Raw genomic sequence first — 20,371 nt, forward strand, 5'->3', positions numbered from 1 at the left:
AACAAAATAACATTTCCCAAAACGAATTAACATTTCAGAAAACAAATTTACATTTCGCGAAACACTTTTACAAGTTCCGAAACAAATTAACATTTCACAAAACACTTTTACAAAGTCGACAATATTACGGAAAGGGAGGTTCCAAACCTCCAAGCTCCGAGGTTGACCCGGAAGTTATAACGGAAGCCTTCGATTTGAACAGCGATATAGCAGCGTTTCAAAACGCTGCTATATCGCTGTTCATCTTGGATCACTATGAATTCAAACTTATGTATGTTTTTATTCTGATATGCTTATTTGTTCTTCATTTATTATTAATGATACTTGTCATGTTTTTGCACTATTTTTGTATCTTGTAAAGCAAAATAAAGTTGGATTAAAAAAAAAAAAAAAAAATCACTATGAATTCAAATCGAAGGCTTCCGTTATAACTTCCGGGTCAACCTCGGAGCTTGGAGGTTTGGAACCTCCCTTTCCGTAATATTGTCGACTTTGTAAAAGTGTTTTCTGAAATGTTAATTTATTTTGGGAAATGTTATTTTGTTTTCCAAAATGTAAAAGTGTTTCAGAGTTTGTAATTTTGTTTTCTGAAATGTTAATTTGTTTTCTGAAATGTTATTTTGTTTTCCAAAATGTAAAAGTGTTTCAGAGTTTGTAATTTTGTTTTGCCCTACGGCCACCGTAGAAAAGCACTTAATGAGGCCATTTTGAAAATGCCATTAAAGCTGTATTTTAAACATTACCTTGATAAAAATGACACGGCTGTCTACAGCAGACCAGAAATTTTGGACCTCGCAGAGGGATTTTCAGTGAGAAAATCGATTGGAAAGCACTTAACGGACCAAAAATGACAAAAAATGCCCTGTTTTGGAGGCCTCATAACTCAGCCATACAAAATCACAGAGACCTCATTCAAAGTTTATATGTGACAGGAGACTTTCAACTTCAAATAAACTAAAATTTGTTTTTTTTATAGTGCGGGCAGTAGATTGGGACCCATCAAAATTTCTTCAGAAATTTTCTAGTCTAAATTTATTAGCCGTTCACAAAGTCATTGATGACTTTCCATCATGTACAATGATGTCAAGTCACAACACATTAAACTCATGATCAAAGGTAACTGTAGCAGCACAGGTCCAATGAAACATCATACAGATGTTCTTTTTAAAATTTTATTTTGTCTCTCTCTTCTTTCATCTCTTTGTAAGCCTCATACTAGTGTCCACCATCATAACAGCTCCAAAAACACGTCAGCATCACGTACTCAGAATGAATCAAAGGAATTTACAAAAATGTGTGAAATCGTCCAAGAAAGAAACATCGTTAACACCGTAACAACATAAAACAATCGCGGACATTTACTGTGTTGTGGACCGCGTGCAGAGTTAGATCACGTTGGAGACGTGTTTCCTTCCTCAACGTCCATGTTGGATCTGACCCATAATGCTACAGGTCATGTGACCGGTTACATTACAGTAATGAAAACGAGAACATTCCCCAACAAAATGACAATGGAAGGTTTTAGAGAATCCTTTAACCATCTTATTTATTACATTTTGAATGGCAACAGAGCAGAAGCTAAGACACAGCACTGAATGACAAAGGCTGCTACAACAGCAAGCTAAGGCAGGGCAAACAAGGATTTGGATAGAACAAAAACCCAGGAGCAGATATACTGGGAGGGATGATTGGATGGGTGAACGCAGGTGAGTAATGACCACAGGGAGCAGGTGGTAACATGGTGAAAGAAAGGCAACTGAGGACATCTAGGGACAATGGCAGGAAACAACATGAAAAATGAACTTAGAGACTAGAAGTAAAGACAGAGTCCAGACGAGTTAAATCAGAAAAGATATTAAATATACAAAAAGGAGCTAAACTAAGGCTGAGAACTGAATCAAATCAAGAATCAGTCAAAAGAAAAGTGAAGGATGGCCAGCCATTTTCTGTGGTTGAAGATGGGGGCTTTCGAAGGTTTGGAAGCATCCTTGACCCCACTTATATCATTCTTATGCCCTTCTGGGTAGAAAGGCCTTGAAGCCAATGGTGGGACGTACGTTATGAAAAGACTAGGAAGAATGCAACTGCTGAGGCAAAACAGACCGTAACAGTTAGTCTTACTGCAGATATGTGGACATCCTTTAATATGGATGCCTAGTTTGCTGTTACAGTTCATTCGTTGTTGGGCAACTTAGAACTTAACTCTCAGTGGGTCTATATGATGAGATTAATTTGATTATAGCTATAGTTGGGTTATGCTCCTTATTTGAGCAAGGGTCATTATCCTTGGATATATGGGAGTGAATGAATGGAATCATTGGCACAAAGCACGTCATACCCCGGTATGATAGGTGGTGCTGTACCCATTTCAACTATTGCTACTTCCACTTCCTATTTCAAATTAGAACTTAACACTGTCATTTAAGGAGTTCAAAAGTCTTCTGTGTCACACACACCAGCCAACTTAGCTGATGCAACTAGAGGTATCATACCCGAGTGGTGCATTACAGACAGGGTCCCTGTTATGATCACAGATGGGCCCCACTACATTGTTGCAGGGGATTAGACACATTTACTGTTTTGCTCATGTTCTCCAACGAGTGTTGAAGAAATCTTTAGCATAAGCCCCAGAGTAGGCAATCTGAACCCAGGCCATCAAAGTGGTCAGTTACTTCAAATCTAGCACTACTGACAAGGAAAAGCTTAGTGCAGTCCAAACACGTCTGGAGATGGCTGTACTGAAGATGGTGCAGATTGAACCAAGATGGAACAGCACTTTCACCATGCTACAGAGGCTCTGGGAGCTCTAGGGGCCTCTTGGGGCAGCTTTGGCCTCCCTTGCCACTGACAGGCAACCCAACAGATCTGTCAGCAGTTTGAAATTCATCTGGGCTGATGGCAGCTCAGTGATTCCTCTCTGATGTCACAGTTTGTCACATGAGCAGCAAACTAACTACAGCTGACATCAACTGAATGGTCTCAGCTGAAGTGAGCTGCAGAGAAACACAACATGCTGATACTCAGTGTGAAGCTTTGACTGGAAACTCCCAGAAAAACAATATAATGGCAGCTTCCATCTTTAAAGGACCGGAAGAGGAAGAAGTTTCCAAGGAATCATTCAGAAGAGTTTCAAACAGAAACTGACTGAATCCATGAATCTGAAAAGGTGTTTCTGAGTGAAAGAGACAGACATGAACAGACTGAACTATCTGTTCAGCAGGGATTCTCTGACAGGAGGACACTCTGTATACTCAGCACAGAGACACTGAGGAACCAGGTGAACCTAACCAGACTCCAAATCCAGGATGCAGAGGTTCTTCAGTGAATGTGGTGCTGAAGGTGTGGAGGTGGATCAGTGTGTCAGAGGAGACGCTGTAGAAGGACAGAGTGCCAGCAGGACGGTCCACATACACTGCTGCTCTGTTACAGACAGAGGAGGAGGAGGAGGGGATGGATGTTTCTTTGTTATTGTGCCTCACAGAGTAACCTAAACTTTCAGAGCAGCTCAGACTCCAGGACTGATCATTGTATCCAAACAAACAGTCTCTGTCTCCTCCTTCTCTCCTGATTCCTCTGTAACTCACTGATATATCAACCTCTCCTCTCCACTCGACCTCCCAGTAACAGCGACCAGTCAGAACATTTCTACACAGCAGCTGAGGCCAGTCATCAAACCTGTCTGGATGATCAGGATATGACTGAACCTCCTCCACATATGTCACCTTCCTGTTGTTGTCAGACAGTTTCAGTTCTCTGTTCACTGTGTTTGTGTCAATTGTGAGTTGACAGGAATCTGATGGAGAGAACAAACACAATCCAGCTGCAGTTATTGATCTATCATCTGTTCACTTTGATCAATGAGTGATGTGACAGTGTGAAGATGGCTGGATGTCATGAATCAGATGAAGAACACACTCACACTTCCTCAGCCCTGGTGTCAGCCATCGTTCTCCAGCAGGCTCCACCCTGAAAGGAGGAGGGGGGTCAGAGCAGCACCGTCTCTTTCAGCATCAAACATGGACATTACATGGCTCTCACACACACTTTGGGCCTCATGCAAGAACCGTTCGTACGCACAGATTTGTTCTTAAATCGTCCGTACGAGTGATTTAAGAGAATTTGCGCATTCACCAATCTTTTCGTATTTTACGTTTTCTTTCAGGTACGAACAGAATTTACGAGTGATCCAGAGCTGTCGTAGGAGTTTCGTATAATAGTCCGCTGTTATTCCAATCAAGTTTGCTTGACTAATGGATTGTATATTTAATTACTTTGAAGAAAACATAAATAAATATACATTATACCCCATAATTATGCTGACATTATTCTGTTTGACTTAAATTGTGCACTAATTGAAGGTTAATTTGACTCTGTATATAACAAGGTCAATGGGAAGCGTAACCAGCGGCTGTCTTGCTACTTTTGGATGCCTTAGCGTGTCAGGCTCTTGAAGAGAACGCGTGGAGACAGACGAATGGCTGACATCGCGATTAAGATTCCCAAGGACTGTGCTGCTGCAACTATGCAGCTTGCTGGAGCCACAACTTCAGAGAAAAACACGCCGATCAAACCCAATTCCACCACACGTCCAGGTCCTCACCACCCTTGGATTTTTGGCCACTGGAACCTTTCAGAGGGAGAATGGAGACAGATCGGGGGTGTCCCAGTCCTCTGTGAGTCGTGCGCTCCCCTTGGTCATCAAAGCTCTCATCAGTTTATCATCCATGGTACATCAGATTCCCATACACCGCAGTCCAACAAGTACAAATTAAGAGGGACTTTCATGCCGTGGCTGGACTGCCAATCATAATTGGAGCACGAGACACATACGCATCAAAGCACCCGTGCTGTCGTGGAGCGCACTGAGCTGAAGGCCAGGTGGGTGTGTCTCGATACCTCGTTCATGGCGCAATATTGCCATGAACGAGGGTCTCCACCTGAACCAGCCCAGGCAGACCAGAAGGTGTGGTGCCAGAAGACCCCCCTCATGGACCACCCCATCAAAGTGCCATCATGATGAGGCAACAACTGATTGCACGGCTTTAGTTGCAGTCATCGATTGCCTGCCCAGGGCGAGACGTTTTTTTTTTTAAGCCATTTTCATATCAAACCATTTCTTCTGTATTTCGGTGACATCACGAACTACAGATGACATAGAATTAACAGCACTCGTAATTGCTTCCCATTTCTTGGCTTTAGCAGGTCCCGTAATTCCACTGCTGACACTGCTAAAAATGACAGATTTTCCTTTCTTAATCTCTGAAAGCAGAACTTCAGTCTCAGAGCCCCTAAAGTTGTACTTTTTGCGCCTTGATGCCATTCTCATAACTCAACACTCAACACTTCCTGGCACAGGAGAGAGGAAGCACAGCCTTATATGATATAATTTAGGGCGTGGAGTATGCAAATCTACTATCCTCGTGCACGTGAACTTAGATACGCACAGGTGTGATTCATCATTTACGCAGGTCGTTTACACACTTTTTCCGAAGTTAAGAGCATTTGTTGAATCTGACGTGGCGTGTTCGTACGAGACCTTCTTACGAAAAAAAGTGAGAGAAATTTAGAATAAAAATACGAAAATGTTCTTGCATGAGGCCCATTGTTCTACACTGAGCACTGCATGAAAAGTGGGATTTTCGTCAGTATGCGGCACTGTAGATTGTCGTGAAATTTCAGGTTTACGGCTGTTTACGGCAATTTGCAGGCAATGCAGAAAACTGCCGTGAATTGCCGGAAATTGACGTGGGCCTGGCTTGGCAGACATCCCCCTATGACCCCCCTGCTCCTAATTCTGGGGGAGGCTATACAAATGCAAATCAGGGTTGCAGGGGGAGTTTTATCCCAGGTGAGATTTTTCTAAAAGGTAAAATCTCTGGTACAAATAGATCAGGCTAAGTATAGCCTAATTATAGACTCTTACATTTTAGCTTGAATTGATTAACTACTAGATTAACTACTGTGTATGTCATTAGCGATGGCAAATGTTATGTAAAAAAAGATACACAAAATCAGAATTAGTTTTTTTGGCCAGGTTGGCGTAAACAAACAAGGAATTTGACTCAATACAATAAAAACAATAACATAAAAAAGAATATAAAAAAAGACAGAACAGTAAGAATAGAATTAAGGCTACACATAAGAATAAGACACTATGGGTGGGAATGCAACTGCCTGGAGGGGGAGTGCAGCTGGGAATGTCTGCTTTCTTGTTGTCCCTATCATCCTAGAGCTCAACCACTGTGCATAGTGGCATGACTACAGTGACCTTTTCTTTGGTCTTACTTAAATGCACAGTGGATGTATTAACATCCACAATATTAATGAATGCTTTTGGATTTTCTCTCCCAAACTCCATTTTTGAAATAGCGCCTTCTGTGGTCATAATACTGTGAATGAGAGAGTTCATAGTTGCAATGTTCACAGAAGCGCCGAGGTCTTTCCTTCCATCTTGGGACTTCCATCTTTCAACAAACAAGAGTTTCACAGGCACACCTTTTTTATATCATAGACGCGAGCCAGGGCGAGCTTGTCTCGCAAGTCCTTCCGTATAACAATAACCTCGCATGTGATTGGAGGAGCCCGACGAGCCTTCTACTCCTCATCACGTGAGAGATCATGGCCACGGCTACTTGCACGACTAGCATATAAACAAGTCAAGTCAAGTCAAGTCAAAGTTTATTTATATAGCACATTTCATATTGTTACATAGACTCAATGTGCTTTAGTAAAAGAAAGAACAGTTAAAACATAAAAAAAAATAAAAAAAATTAAATATACTTAAAACCCAATAAAATAAAATAGTACAATACAAAAATCAGTTAAAAATCAAAGTAAAAAGTTAATCATAATTCATTAATCATTAATCATAAGCTGACGAAAATAAAAATGTTATTATCGTACCTAGCTAGTTCTCAGACCTTCAGCTCCAGTTCCTGTGGTTTTGCTGCCTTGTCTACACGCTAGTAAGGATTTTTGCTACAATGGCTGGATGGCGTCTCGCATTTAGCTCTCCCGCCTAAACTCCTCTGGTTGAACGCGACCAACTTCCAGCCAGTCCGCAGACCGACCACAAGAAACTGTTGGTTGCCATCAGCGGACTGTCTCGTCAGTTGAGTCGGGTTGCTACTGGCATGAACGAGCAGTTCAGTGCCGTTAACTCCAGGTTGCTGTCCAGAGGCTAACTCAAAGAAAAGAAAACGGGTGCACAATCCTAAGATTGCGGTAAGAATATGTTTGATGACTGCTAGCTAAGCTAAACGTACTATAAAACCACGCCTTTGTTGGTAGCCCAAGCTAAAAGTAGCCTTGCAAAAGAACAATAGAAGCAGTGTAAGTTTCTTTATTAAAGTGTATTTTTTGTCTTGTAATTTACAGGAAGCCGTACGCCGAGTTCACAACTCGGAGACCAATACTAGGCGCTGCGATCCGGAGCAAGGGTAAGATTTAAATAATATGCTTTCATTCTTCTGTATAAGGAAATGGACACGTTAATAGATACCGATCTTAACTGTATAATTTGTTTTCACAGGCTAAACTCTCCTCACAACGAGGCCGTCACCTCTTTTTTGCTAGGAGCTATGTCCGCAAGTCCAGATTTACACGATGCTGATGATGCCGGAATTGTGTGTAAGTAACTTTTTTTTTTTTTTTTTTTAACTGGTTCTCCTTCATTGCTTGATGTTACTGTGACTTACGTTTGATTTTTATTAATTCCACTTTCATTTAATTGTTTTCCAGCGGCCTGTAAGACGTACTTTGAAAGCATACGCCGGAATTTCCGATATAACCAGCCAAGATTTGCAGAGCAGGCGGAAGCTGCGAAGATTTCAGCTCGGAGTAGGTCGAGAAGAAAGAGGGTAAGACTTTTTTGTTGACTATTTTTCAGATGCATTGATAGATGTGTTGTGTCCATACGCAGTGCATAGCACAGTGCTGATTGCCTTTATTTATTTGTTTTTTACAGCTGTTGGAAGCGAGACAGAGTGTGCTAGTAGCGGCCGAGGAGGAACTCTGGAAGTCCGCAACTGTCGACCTGATGTTTGACGAGGAAGACTGCACTGTTGGCGGGGTGTCTGGATGGATAGTTCGTTCTCCCTCCTTCCGTAGCCAGGACCTCTCCGAACTCTGTACTACGTTGCAGTCGCGATTGGAGGGGACTCCGAAGTACAGAGCGACCCACCATAAGCGTCTGCAACACGGCCAGCCCTCGCACAGAACGCCGCCTACTGCTCCGAGGCTGCAGAGCGGCAGTTCACACAGTTGTAGTCAAGTCAAGTCAAGTCAAAGTTTATTTATAATGCACTTTTAAAAAAACAATAACAGCTGACCAAAGTGCTAACAGGAACACCTTGAGGGACATGAACAACACAGACAATAAGACTAGAAGACACCCATAAAACACAATAAATTAAAAATAAATAGATAAGACTCAAAGACCATAAAGGATCATAAAGAAATAAAAGCCTGGGCATAAAGATGGGTTTTAAGATCTGTTTTAAAAACAGCTAAGGTGGGAGCCAGGCGGATATGAAGAGGGAGCTCATTCCACAGTTTTGGGCCAAAAACAGCCAAGATTTTGGGTACTCTTTGAATCTTTGTCAGCTACCCATACATGTTGTGTGGGCAGATCTCCTGTGTGTGTGTGTTTTAAAAAAAATAATAAAGCTCTTTCTTTGCATAAACGTGTTTCTGGTAAATGTTCCTTGCCTCAATAAATTAAATCATGTCATGCAGTAGCCTACATAAAAGAAAAATGATATACAGCACAATAGCATATAAATTAAATAATAAACATATAATAATAATAATATTATAAATATATATATCATAATAACTATAATTTATTATTGGGGTTTACATTTATGAGCGTGCCTACTGGTAGCTCTGCCAACCAATCACGAGTGATTTTACTTGTTTGAAAAGTAGTGGTTTCATCCAATCCTGAGTAAGGACATTCAGCGCCAGGCGCGCGGTTCTGCATTCATATGCTAATTAGAGCCGTGAACATGGTACGTTTCCGACAATTTGTGGCACCGACAAACGCCACGTTCGCAGCCTGTAAATTGTCGTTAACTGCCGAAAATTAGGGAGATTTTCGGGCGTTTACAGGGACAAAAATCCCACTTTTCATGCAATGGAGAGAGATGCTAACTGCTCATGAGGACTTCACACAGCCCCACTTCAGAAACACAGAAATGTCCCTTTAACTGGATGAATAAAGTCTCTGAATCTGCTGAATATGTTTCCTTACAGGCTGTGCATTAACCAGCAGATGGTTGCTGGTATGTATGTTTTCTTTGGGGCCCATTTATCTGAGGAATGACACGATAAACCTCCATCATTCTGACAGATCCACGCTGTTTTAAGGGGACACCGGCTAATGCTGGCAGACATTTCCTCCTCCTCCTCACAGAGGTTTGCTCCTCCCTCGCTGCTCGGCATCACTTCTAACCAGCTCATGAGCCGGTTAGAAGGGAAATGATTAAAGCAGCAGAGCTCTCCATACCTGAGAGTGTCCAGCCTCCACTGTGGATCCTCCAGTCCAGCTGAGAGCTGCTTCACTACTGAGTCTCCTGGATGGTTGTAGCTCAGGTCCAGCTCTCTCAGATGGGAGGGGTTGGAGGTCAGAGCTGAGACCAGAGAAGCACAGCCTTCCTCTGTGATCAGACAGCCTGACAGGCTGCAGGAAACAACACAAATGGCAGAAACTGAGAGAAAAGACTCCAACAGCAGACACCATCCTGAACAGGTCAGCTGTTCATCCATGACTGTAAAGCAGAATTAAAATGATCAGCAGCTGAACAGTTGAATGAATCCTGACCTGAGAGCTTCCAGGTTACAGTTTGGACTCTGCAGTCCAACAGACAGCTGCTTCAGCCCTGAATCCTGCAGGTTGTTGTTACTCAGGTCCAGTTCTGTCAGGCTGGAGGACTGGGAGCTGAGAGCTGAGGACAGAGCTGCACAGCTTCTCTCTGAGAGGTTACAGCCGCTCAGTCTGAGGAGGGAATAACAGGAAGAGAATTAAGTTATGTAGTTATTCATTATTCAAGTTAAAGATGGTTGAATTAATTAATAATGATGACATTTATCCTAGTTATATATTATAAAGTGTTGCCACATTCTTGCAGCGTGTTTCTTTCCTCTTGATGTAAACTGATCTGATGGAACTGTTTGCTGTGAATCTGTGTTATCTACAAACTGAAATTATCTGACAAATAACTCAGTTATTTTCTCTCCTTTTAACAAGTAAACAGAGCATTTAAAACATATTTATCTCTGTACTCACACAGCTTTGTTGGAGGCTTTGGCCACTGGCAGCAGCCTCAGAAGAGCCTCCTCTGAAGCAGAGTATTTCTTCAGCTCAAACTCATCCAGATGTTTTCCTGATGACAGTAAGATGAAGACCAGAGCTGACCACTGAGCAGGAGACAGTTTATCTGTGGAGAGACGTCCTGAACTCAGGGCCTGTTGGATCTGCTCCACCAGAGAACGATCATTCAGTTCATTCAGACAGTGGAACAGATTGATGCTTCTCTCTGCAGACAGATTCTCACTGATCTTCTTCTTGATGTAATCAACTGTTTCCTGATTGGTCTGTGAGCTACTTCCTGTCTGTGTCAGCAGGCCTCGTAGGAGCCTCTGATTGGTCTGCAGGGAAAGACCCAGGAGGAAGCGGAGGAACAGGTCCAGGTGTCCGTTTGGACTCTCTAAGGCCTTGTTCACAGAAATCTGATGGAAGAGAGTCTTTTTCAGTGTTTTAGACTTCTTAGACTTTGGTTGTTCTCCCATCAGGTTGAGTCCAGAGTTGATGAAGGTCCGATGCACATGAAGAGCAGCCAGAAACTCCTGAACACTCAGATGGATGAAGCAGAACACCTTCTCCTGGTACAGCCCTCTCTCCTCTCTAAAGATCTGTGTGAACACTCCTGAGTACACTGAGGCTGCTGAGATATCGATGCCACACTCTGTCAGGTCTGATTCATAGAAGATCAGGTTTCCTTTCTGCAGCTGCTCAAAAGCCAGTTTTCCCAGAGACTCAATCATCTTCCTGCTCTCTGGACTCCAGTGTGGATCTGTCGCAGCTCCTCCATCATACTTGAGCTTCTTCACTTTGGCCTGAACCACCAGGAAGTGGATGTACATCTCGGTCAGGGTGCTGGGCAGCTCTCCTCCCTCTCTGGTTTCCAACACTTTCTCCAGAACTGTAGCAGTGATCCAGCAGAAGACCGGGATGTGGCACATGATGTGGAGGCTTCGGGATGTCTGGATGTGGGAGATGATCCTGCTGGCCTGCTCCTCATCTCTGAACCTCTTCCTGAAGTACTCCTCCTTCTGTGGGTCAGTGAACCCTCTGACCTCTGTCACCATGCCGACACAGCCAGCAGGGATCTGACTGGCTGCTGCAGGTCGTGTGGTTATCCAGAGGCGAGCAGAGGGAAGCAGCTCCCCCCTGATGAGGTTTGTCAGCAGCACATCCACTGAGGTGGGCTCTGTAGCATCAGTCAGGGGCTCCTTGCTGTGGAAGTCCAGAGGAAGTCGACACTCATCCAGACCGTCAAAGATGAACACAACCTGGAACTGTTCAAAGCTGCAGATTCCTGCTGCTTTGGTCTCAGTAAAGAAGTGATGAACAAGCTCCACCAAGCTGAACTTTCTCTCTTTCAGCACATTCAGCTCTCTGAAAGTGAATGGAAACATGAAGTGGATGTCCTGGTTGGCTTTGCCTTCAGCCCAGTCCAGAGTGAACTTCTGTGTTAAGACTGTTTTCCCAATGCCAGCCACTCCCTTTGTCAGCACTGTTCTGATTGGTTCATCTCTTCCAGGTGGGCCTTTAAAGATGTCTTCCTGTCTGATGGATGTTTCTGCTCTGCCTGCTTTCCTGGATGCTGCTTCAATCTGTCTGACCTCATGTTCATCATTGACCTCTCCGCTCCCTCCCTCTGTGATGTAGAGCTCTGTGTAGATCTGATTCAGAAGGGTTGGCTTTCCTGCTTTAGGAATCCCCTCAAACACACACTGGAACTTCTTCTTCAGAGCACATTTAAGTTTAAGTTGATGCAGTTCTGATTGAAGGCAAGAAATAACATCAGTAAACAGACATTTCCACCCTGTACAGAATGAGTATCTGAACATCTGCTGTTCTGTGTGCTGAGACATCAGTAAATGTGTCATTTATCCAGCAGGTTAAACCTTTAGAGAAATCCTCTTACTGCTCTGCAGACGGTCAGCCAGCTCCTCCTGCTTCATTCTCCTCAGGAAGTGAACTGTGATCTTCACTAACGCCTCTCTGCTGCTCCTCTGCTCTTCATCCTCACCCTCCCTCTGACTCTCTAAGCATTCTGGGTAATCTGGACTCAGAGCCTTCTGCATCTTCTTCAGCTCCTCCTTCACAAAAGTGAGCATGTTGTCCTCCAGCAGCTGGAACAGAAAACTATATGAATGAGCCGATCAGACTGAAACCATGGAGCCAAACATCAGATCCATGTTGGACACACTGACAACCCACTGGCCTACAGAGTGCAGCATGGAGATGGCTGTGAGCAGAACAGATGGGAAAGTAGTTATTGTACATGTACAGACCATAAATATGGAGTCCAGCTGTGTTTGATGCTGCTGGGCAGACGGACCACTGGGACCCTCTGAGCTCTGCTGGTCCACTCTGAGGAGGAATCATGAAGAATGAGCTCACATTGTGTCTGTGCACACAGAGAGCAACACAAGCTGAAGGTCCATGAAGGGATGTGTGGATTTTAACCGCCTGGCCACGCCCACACCGTTCAGAGTTTGGAAAAGTTTCTCCATGACTTTTTTCCCCCCATGTCTTAAGAGTAACCTGACCAAGTTTGGAGCTGTTACCATTAAATCTGTAGGAGGAGTTCGATCAAATGCGATGTGTGGAAAAAGAAAGACGTTTCAGACCACCAGCAGGTGGCGCTAAAGGTAGATGTCACTATGTTATATGTGCGCGTTCAGGCTGGGTCCAGCATTCACCAAATGAAGTTTGGGACAGATTGGATAATGTATGTGGGAGTTATAAGCAAATTAATTTTTTGTGGCGAGTGATGGCGAGTTATCGAACTTTGAGAAGTCACCACGCCCTTTAAGTTTTGAAAAAATGTCCCCATGATTTCCCCCCCCCCCCCATGTCTTAAGAGTAACCTGGCCAAGATTGAAGTATGTAGCATTAAATCTGTAGGAGGAGTTCGATCTTATGCAAGGCGTGGAATCGGTCAAAAATGGCACGAAAACTCACTTTCCATCCAAAATGGCCGCCTTCCTGTGGACGTGGGACCATGGCAACATGAGACGTTTTTAATGCGTCTGTGTTACGGCCACCAAGGCACAACATATTTGGAGGACACGAGACAAGATTGAGGGTACAAAAATATATATTTTATTATTAAACTCTCTGGAACTTTTAGTTCTTGATTCAGCTGCTTTTGATTTTCTGTGAAGAAAAAGAGAGTTAACTTCCCTCAGTTTTCCCGTGCCCCAAGAAAGAAAGAAAAAAACACAACCCCAAAAGTATTAACAAAAGTTGGACCTGGTGAGCCGATCAAACATAACAAAACGGTACAGCAGGGGGCCAACCCTATACAGGGCCGTCGAAGCCCCTACTAGTACCGGACTAAAGCAAAAAGGAACCTAATGCAAAAGCAAGATCGAAACCAGGACAACCGGTCCCACCAGGCCAAAATCATAACTAGAAAACGAACAAACAGAGACTAACCAAAAATACCGCATGACAGGCTGGATACGTCAGCTGCGGCCTACCGAGACTGGACGAGCGCGCACCGCCTCAAGGCGCGTTCCCGTTGGTGATGGAGCGAGCGGCAAGGTGCAAGTGGAATGTTTTTTCTCGACATGTCGAAACCCAGCCTATTTATAGGCGGACCAACAGCGCCTCCAATAAACGTAAACTAATTAATTACCAAAATACTTACTAATGTGCCCAAAGCACATAACAGTCTGGGCATGATGAATGCGTGTACCGAATTTAGTCGTTCCACGCGAAACTAACCCCAATGCGGGGACAATTTTTAACCATCGTAGGGGGCGCTACAGAGTCAATGAGCAACTCCCAAAGATATAACGTTTAGATTCTTTCATGTCGTCGACTGGCAGGTGGCGCTCGCAAAATTTCATGAGTTTTCGAGCACCTTTTGCAAAGAATCGGACGGAAAGACGGCAGAATAATTATAAATCTTACAGATTAAGATCAGATTTATTGTCATTATACATGCATACACACAAAATTTGTCCTCCGCTTTTAACCCATCCATGTTGGCACCTGTTGACACACACATGCACAGGGTCACACACTCAGAGACAGATGCCAACCTGGAGCGGTGGGCAGCCATGAAGCGCCCGGGGAGCATGGGGGTACGGTGCCTTGCTCAAGGGCACCTTAGCCGTGACAAGGAGGTGGACTGACACCCCTCCAGCTATCAGTTCCTTTTTTGAATACATTCATCAATCTTTTTTGAGTGACGAGAGTGGGAATCGAACCGCCAACCTTCTGGTTATTGGACGACCGACTCTAACCACTGAGCCACGGACAATAAGGTCCTTGCAGTTTCACTGCTCAGTCCCTATAAGAAGTGTTCAAACTGACTCTGGTACATTTTACAGTGTTACACCATTTACACACAGCTCACCTCTGAGGCCGTGAATGTTGGTCTGCTTTAAAGTTCATAAAATCATCCTTTGACCTGTCGCTCTGCATGGACACACAGCTGGGTTCAGGTTCAGGTTCAGGTTCAGATTCATATTCAGATTCAGGTTCAGGTTCAGGTTCAGGTCTCTGATAGCTGCTAACAGGAAAGAAAAACACTTGTTCAATTAAAATTTAGATGTTCAGTAAAATTCAGTTTGGATTAAACAGTAAAAATGTGACAGTTATTGTTTTACAATATTAAACTGTGATTAAATTAAACAAATAAAATCAACTGAAAACACTTTGTTTTTAATTTTTATTCAATTAATATTACAAATGCACCAAATTACATCAATGATTGACATATCAATAAAATAATAGATTTTATATAAATCAGCTACTTACTGTTTGTCTGATGGAACATGTTGGAAATCAATGAACCGAGGATTGGACCTGTCGCTCTTAAAGGACACACAGCTGGGTTCAGATCCAGATTCAGGGGTCCGTATGATCCTTATAAAAAGAGAAAAATAAACTTGTTTAATTTAAATTTACATGTTCAGTAAAATTCAGTTCGGATTAAAAACAAAAAATGTGACGGTTATGGTTTTAAATTATTAAGATGTGATTAAATCAAACAATTAAAATCAACTGAAAGCACTTTTTTTACAACACAAAGAGACATGCAAGAGCAGAAATAAAGACTAAAGTAAACATAACTTTACACACATTATGCAGCTAATTAATAAAAGACATAAAGAACTGATCCAAGTCCCAAGAAATTCAGCTGAAACTGAAACATGATGCAGCTTCCACTGAACACTGACAGATACTCACTGATAGTCTGATGGAACATCACGTTGGAAATTAATGAACCGCTGCTTGGACATGTCGCTCTTAAAGGACACACAGCTGGGTTCAGGTGCAGGTTCAGGTTCAGGTCCAGGTTCAGATCCAGGCTGGTTCCTGTGAATAAAGGCGGTTTGGTGATGTGAGTGCTGAGCTCTGACATGGAGAAGAGTCATGGACAGTTAGAGATGGTCACCTCACCTCTGAGCTTTGCTCCGGCTCTCATGTTCCCCACACAGAGAGGTTTTAGTGTCCTCACACTGATCCATGCTGCTGAACTCACATCAGCTCACACACACTTTCTACCTTCATCTGCAGAGGAAACACACATCATTCATCTGCACATCAACTCACATCCTCTTTTCCATCATCTGTGCTGTAAAAAGATCAGCTGCTCCTCCTCTGATTGGCTCTGATTCTCTGTTTCATATCAGTGTCAGCTGAATGCAGTCAGACAGGAGTGCTGAGGCAGAGGAAGCTGCCATCAGCTGCTGTACTTCCACCACCTGTCCACTAGAGGGAGGCATGGAGCTACAGCCCAGCACACACCTCATGGTCCCGATGACGATGATGAAGGATTCTGTCAGTTTAGTTTTCAGAGGACTTTTTAACAGCAAATACAAACAGGGACAGATGTTAGATCTGAGCTGTGTGAGGCTTTTAATAAAGCTGATCAAAAGTCTAAATACTGAGAAAAAGGAGCTGAAATTAAATCAAATGAAACGTTTGAAAACAGGAAACAGATCAACAACGAAACTAAAGGACGATGTTAAAGAATTATTTTAGTCTGAATGTAAAGTCTGACTGAACCACAATGAACTCTGAACATTCTCATCATCATCAGACTAAACAAGTTAAATATCTGCTGCATCACAGCTTCATAACTGACATTCTGCTCATTTTATTCTGAAAGGTCTGACAGGAAGCTGCTCTTTCTGAGACAACACTTTGATTCTATGAAATAAACACATGAGGCAGTTTTTTTTGAAGAAAACACAAAAAACATCAGCTGATCATCATGTTGATTGATTCCAGTTAATCAATATCAACATCATGTAGATTTGGCTTCAAACTCAAACTGATCAAAGTTTGTTCTGAAATAAGAAGTGAACATGTTCTCCGACATCACAGAGCAGAAACAAACAGGAAAGTTTGAACTTACAGATCGTTCAGAGCTGAAGAAGAAGACTCTCCACTCGACAGATATCTGTAAAAAGATACAGATACCTGGGTACTGGACGATAAACTGAGTCGTCTGCTAACATAGATACAGTGTACAGGAAGGCACAGAGCTGTCTCTTCTTCCTGAGACGGGTACTACTAAATCCTAAACTATGATATTTCAAAATTGGCTGAATATTCTAAAAAGCTGAATTAGACAGTTATAGGCAAATGTCTTGAGACCCGTCTTGCTCACATTAGCTAGCTGCAGTTAAACTACAACTAGCTGGTTAACACGATTAATTAACTAAAACTGGCAACATGAAACAACGCTGTTGACTTTATTAGTTCAAGAGCAGTCAGCTAATACCTTGTATATATTGATAAATTGTAATTTCATCAACTTACCAGAGAAAATACTTCAGAAACACCAAAAATAAACAGCGTTCAATGGTGGAACTGCTGGTGTTTGTAACTATCTGCAGCTCCATGATCCACGTGACTTTTCTTTCTATAGAAGTCTGTGGGAGTGTCGCCACTCTGATTTTAAACCACTTTGAACATGAACCGCGTGACGATGTGTCAGTCAGTTGTGAGAATGCCGATTAAGCATTCTCAGTACAGTGTTCCTGTTTTATTTTTCCATATTCTCAGTTCCTCCGTCGCATAACTACTCCTGCATACTTTCACAGATTTCAACAATTTTGGTCTCAAAACGTTCAACACATTCAGGAGATGTGTGCTATGAATTTTGGTACTTATAACTTTTTTACTTTCCAAAATATTAAACTTTTATTAAAATTTTCCCATCATTCAAATGAATGGGAAATGCTTCAAACCCTTCTTCCTCTTTTCAACCTACTTCTGCATACTTTCAGCCAGAGACACCATTCAAACTTTAAACGAGTCACAAGACAATCAGCTATTACCAAATGGTTCAGCTTTTTTCAAATATTTAGCCAATTTTGAAATACCTCATCTTCAAAAACATTGTTGCTCCTTCTTGGTTTTTATGAATGGGGAGGCAGCAGAGTGACGCACTGATAATTTTCAGCTTGTTCTGATATAAACAAATTCCTCTAACTTTCATACAGTTTTACTTACATCTGCAAATTATACCCTTAAAACACAGCTAAATCTCTCCTCTTTCAGCCAATGTTACTACCAAAGTGCTGACATTTATAGAATTTAGCTATGAGCCTCCAAGCGAGAGAAACTCTTCAGATGCCTCCATTGACTCCAATGGAACATTGTTTGGAGGAAAGCAGACCGCTCCTGTGTTTCGAATCGCTCTCGTTTCCACATCTTTCACTTCCTTGAAATAAAAACTACATTACCGCGTTCCTCTAACCCTTCTGGCTCTCAAAGTGTTAAATTATTTTCATGGCTCTTATAGGTTTCTCTCAAGAGGTCATAGTATGAAGAGGGCTTACAGCGCTTCCCTTCAGCCATCTTCTCCTCCTTGTCCATTTCTGTCTGTGTGTGTGTGAGCTCGTTAAGCCGCAGCTGTTTACAAACATTCCTATCACTGTGAGGACATCTTTCTTCCACTCTTCTGCTACATATTACACAGCAGCCATTTTAACAATTAGTCACCTGACCTTTGACCTTCTTAGTAGAAAACTGTGCTAATTAAGAATTCACCAATTGGTTTTCTTCTAAAATTCTACTTTTCTTTTGCTACTTTGGCATCTTCAGGTGTCTTCATGACTTCAACCTTGAAGTAAAATGTGAGCCCATTTTTTCTTGCTCGTTGTTCAAATTAGATGCTTTGAATTAAACCATTTATTTCATGTAGCTCCAGGTCCTTTCAAAAATGCCTTTCAGACATTTTGAAACTTCAGCAACTAACTTTCTGCTAAATTTTCACTTTTTGTTTCTCATTTCCCTTCTTTTCTTCTTCTCCTTCTGTTGTTTTTAACCCTTTACCCTTTTTTTGCTGAAACTTCTTCAGTTCTTCCAATAGCTTGAAATCATTCCACTATTGTCATTTCAACTTCAAATTCTTTCAACCAAGACTTCAGCAACTGGTTTTCTCCTAAAATATAAGAACAGCTTTTTCTAGTTAACTATTAACTTTGACTCAGTAAAAAAGACCAGTTTTAACATCCATTTTTTTCCACCTAGACCTCTTCACATATGAACATAGAAATGGATGTGAAACAGATCTGAGCTCACATTAAAAACATGTTGGATGACCCCCAACACTTTTTACTGATCCTCTCGTAAAGGACCCACTGCTGTACTGAGGTTCAGCTTCATGTTATTGATCCATGTGACTTTGTTCATGTTAGACTGTTTGTAAAGCAGCCGACTTTGTTCATGACATTTATTTTAGAAAAAGTTCCTATATGATAAATATTATTATTAATATTTTACTCAGGAAATAAAAACATGAATTAGTTTGTTTGTGAAGAAAACAAAAAAAACTTTTCTTTTTTTTTTAAACTTTGCCTCTTAACTCAGCCATACTTCATCACAGAGACATCATTCAAAGTTTAAACGGGTCAGGAAAGATTCAACTTTAACTGAACTAAAGTGTTTGCTGATATGTTGTAAAGCTTTGACACAACAGCAGTTTAACTTTTGGGAAAAATCAGGACTCCTCTCACTCTGCTGTCCTGGGGTCTCACACTTTTTTTACCAGCTCCAAATTAATACCAAAATCACTCAAACAAACTTCTCTCACATTCAAAATGTTTGCTGCACCTAGACAAATTATACTTAAAATGTAGGTATTTTTGTCCTCTTTCACCCAAAGTCACCCTCATTGTGCTTGGCCTCACGGTTTTCTCTCAAATCCCCTCTGAGCGCAGAGAGCGACCACTCGGGCTGCCATTGACGGCCATTATAACCAGGTCACCTCATCTCCTTGTCAAATCAGTGTGAAGGCTGTTTTTAAAACTGCCATAAAAAAAATCTGTACATAGGAGAAGAATAAAAAATACACCAGTGGCTTCTGCCGTCCCTTCTGGCGCTCACAGTTGAAGAAGTTTTCAGATATAACTTATAGTTTTTGAACAACGACTGTTTGTTCAAGGCAAACATGTCAGTATTGAACACCAAGGTCTCCCTATGTTATAATATTATATAATACAATAATAAAGCTTAACTTATATAAAATGAAAACATGAAACATAAAAATCACCTGATCATCATGTTGATTGATTCCAGTTAATCAATAATCTGATCATCATGTAAATTTGTCTTCAAACACAAACTGATCAAAGTTTGTTCTGAAATAAGAAGTGAACATGTTCTCCAACATCACAGAGCAGAAACAAACAGGAAAGTTTGAACTTACAGATTGTTCAGAGCTGAAGAAGAAGAAGACTCTCTGCTCGACAGACTGAGACACAGGTGAGCTGCTTCCTGGAACCAGTCAGAGCCGAGTCCACCTGTGATGGAGGCGGGACAGATAGAACCTGTCTGACCAGTGGAGTTCATGTTAAACACACCTCCAAGTTCCTGAACAACAAACTCTGATCTGAAGATATTTATTCAGCCGTTCTCTCTGAATGTTCTCTGAGATTCTCCAGAATCGCCATCAGAAACATTGAAACCACGGTTTAAACTGGGATTTGTTCTGTGCAGGAGCTCTGTAGCTTTAGTGCTGCTACAGATGCACCAGATGTGTGCAGGTAGACTAAAAACATCTGTCATCATGTGACCAACTGTGAACACATCAAGGTGACATCTCTC

General features: G+C 42.0%; 1 protein-coding gene across 6 annotated transcripts; it reads right to left on the bottom strand.

Annotated features, from left to right (window-relative positions):
• Positions 1–1,529: 1,529 nt before the first annotated feature.
• On the bottom strand, positions 1,530–20,039 carry LOC142372024 (NLR family CARD domain-containing protein 3-like). Of its 6 annotated transcripts, none has more exons than XM_075454777.1 (13): positions 19,974–20,039; positions 16,671–16,715; positions 15,710–15,820; positions 15,497–15,625; positions 15,065–15,172; positions 14,661–14,816; positions 12,583–12,661; positions 12,213–12,420; positions 10,289–12,065; positions 9,824–9,997; positions 9,509–9,682; positions 3,920–3,966; positions 1,530–3,793 (listed from the first exon to the last, which is right to left on the bottom strand). In XM_075454777.1, exons 3-13 carry the CDS (start codon positions 15,775–15,777, stop codon positions 3,252–3,254), a joined length of 3,462 nt encoding a protein of 1,153 aa, XP_075310892.1. In that variant the 5' UTR covers positions 15,778–15,820; positions 16,671–16,715; positions 19,974–20,039; the 3' UTR covers positions 1,530–3,251. The 6 variants fall into 6 exon arrangements, with proteins under 6 accessions (XP_075310892.1, XP_075310893.1, XP_075310895.1 ...); XM_075454778.1 differs by lacking the exon at positions 19,974–20,039 and adding an exon at positions 17,078–17,172; XM_075454780.1 differs by lacking the exon at positions 16,671–16,715 and having other exon boundaries at positions 14,661–14,813; positions 19,974–20,031.
• Between the last annotated feature and the right edge of the window lie 332 nt (positions 20,040–20,371).

Source organism: Odontesthes bonariensis, chromosome 21 (assembly GCF_027942865.1).
Source record: "Odontesthes bonariensis isolate fOdoBon6 chromosome 21, fOdoBon6.hap1, whole genome shotgun sequence".
NCBI classification, from domain to species: Eukaryota; Metazoa; Chordata; class Actinopteri; order Atheriniformes; family Atherinopsidae; genus Odontesthes; species Odontesthes bonariensis.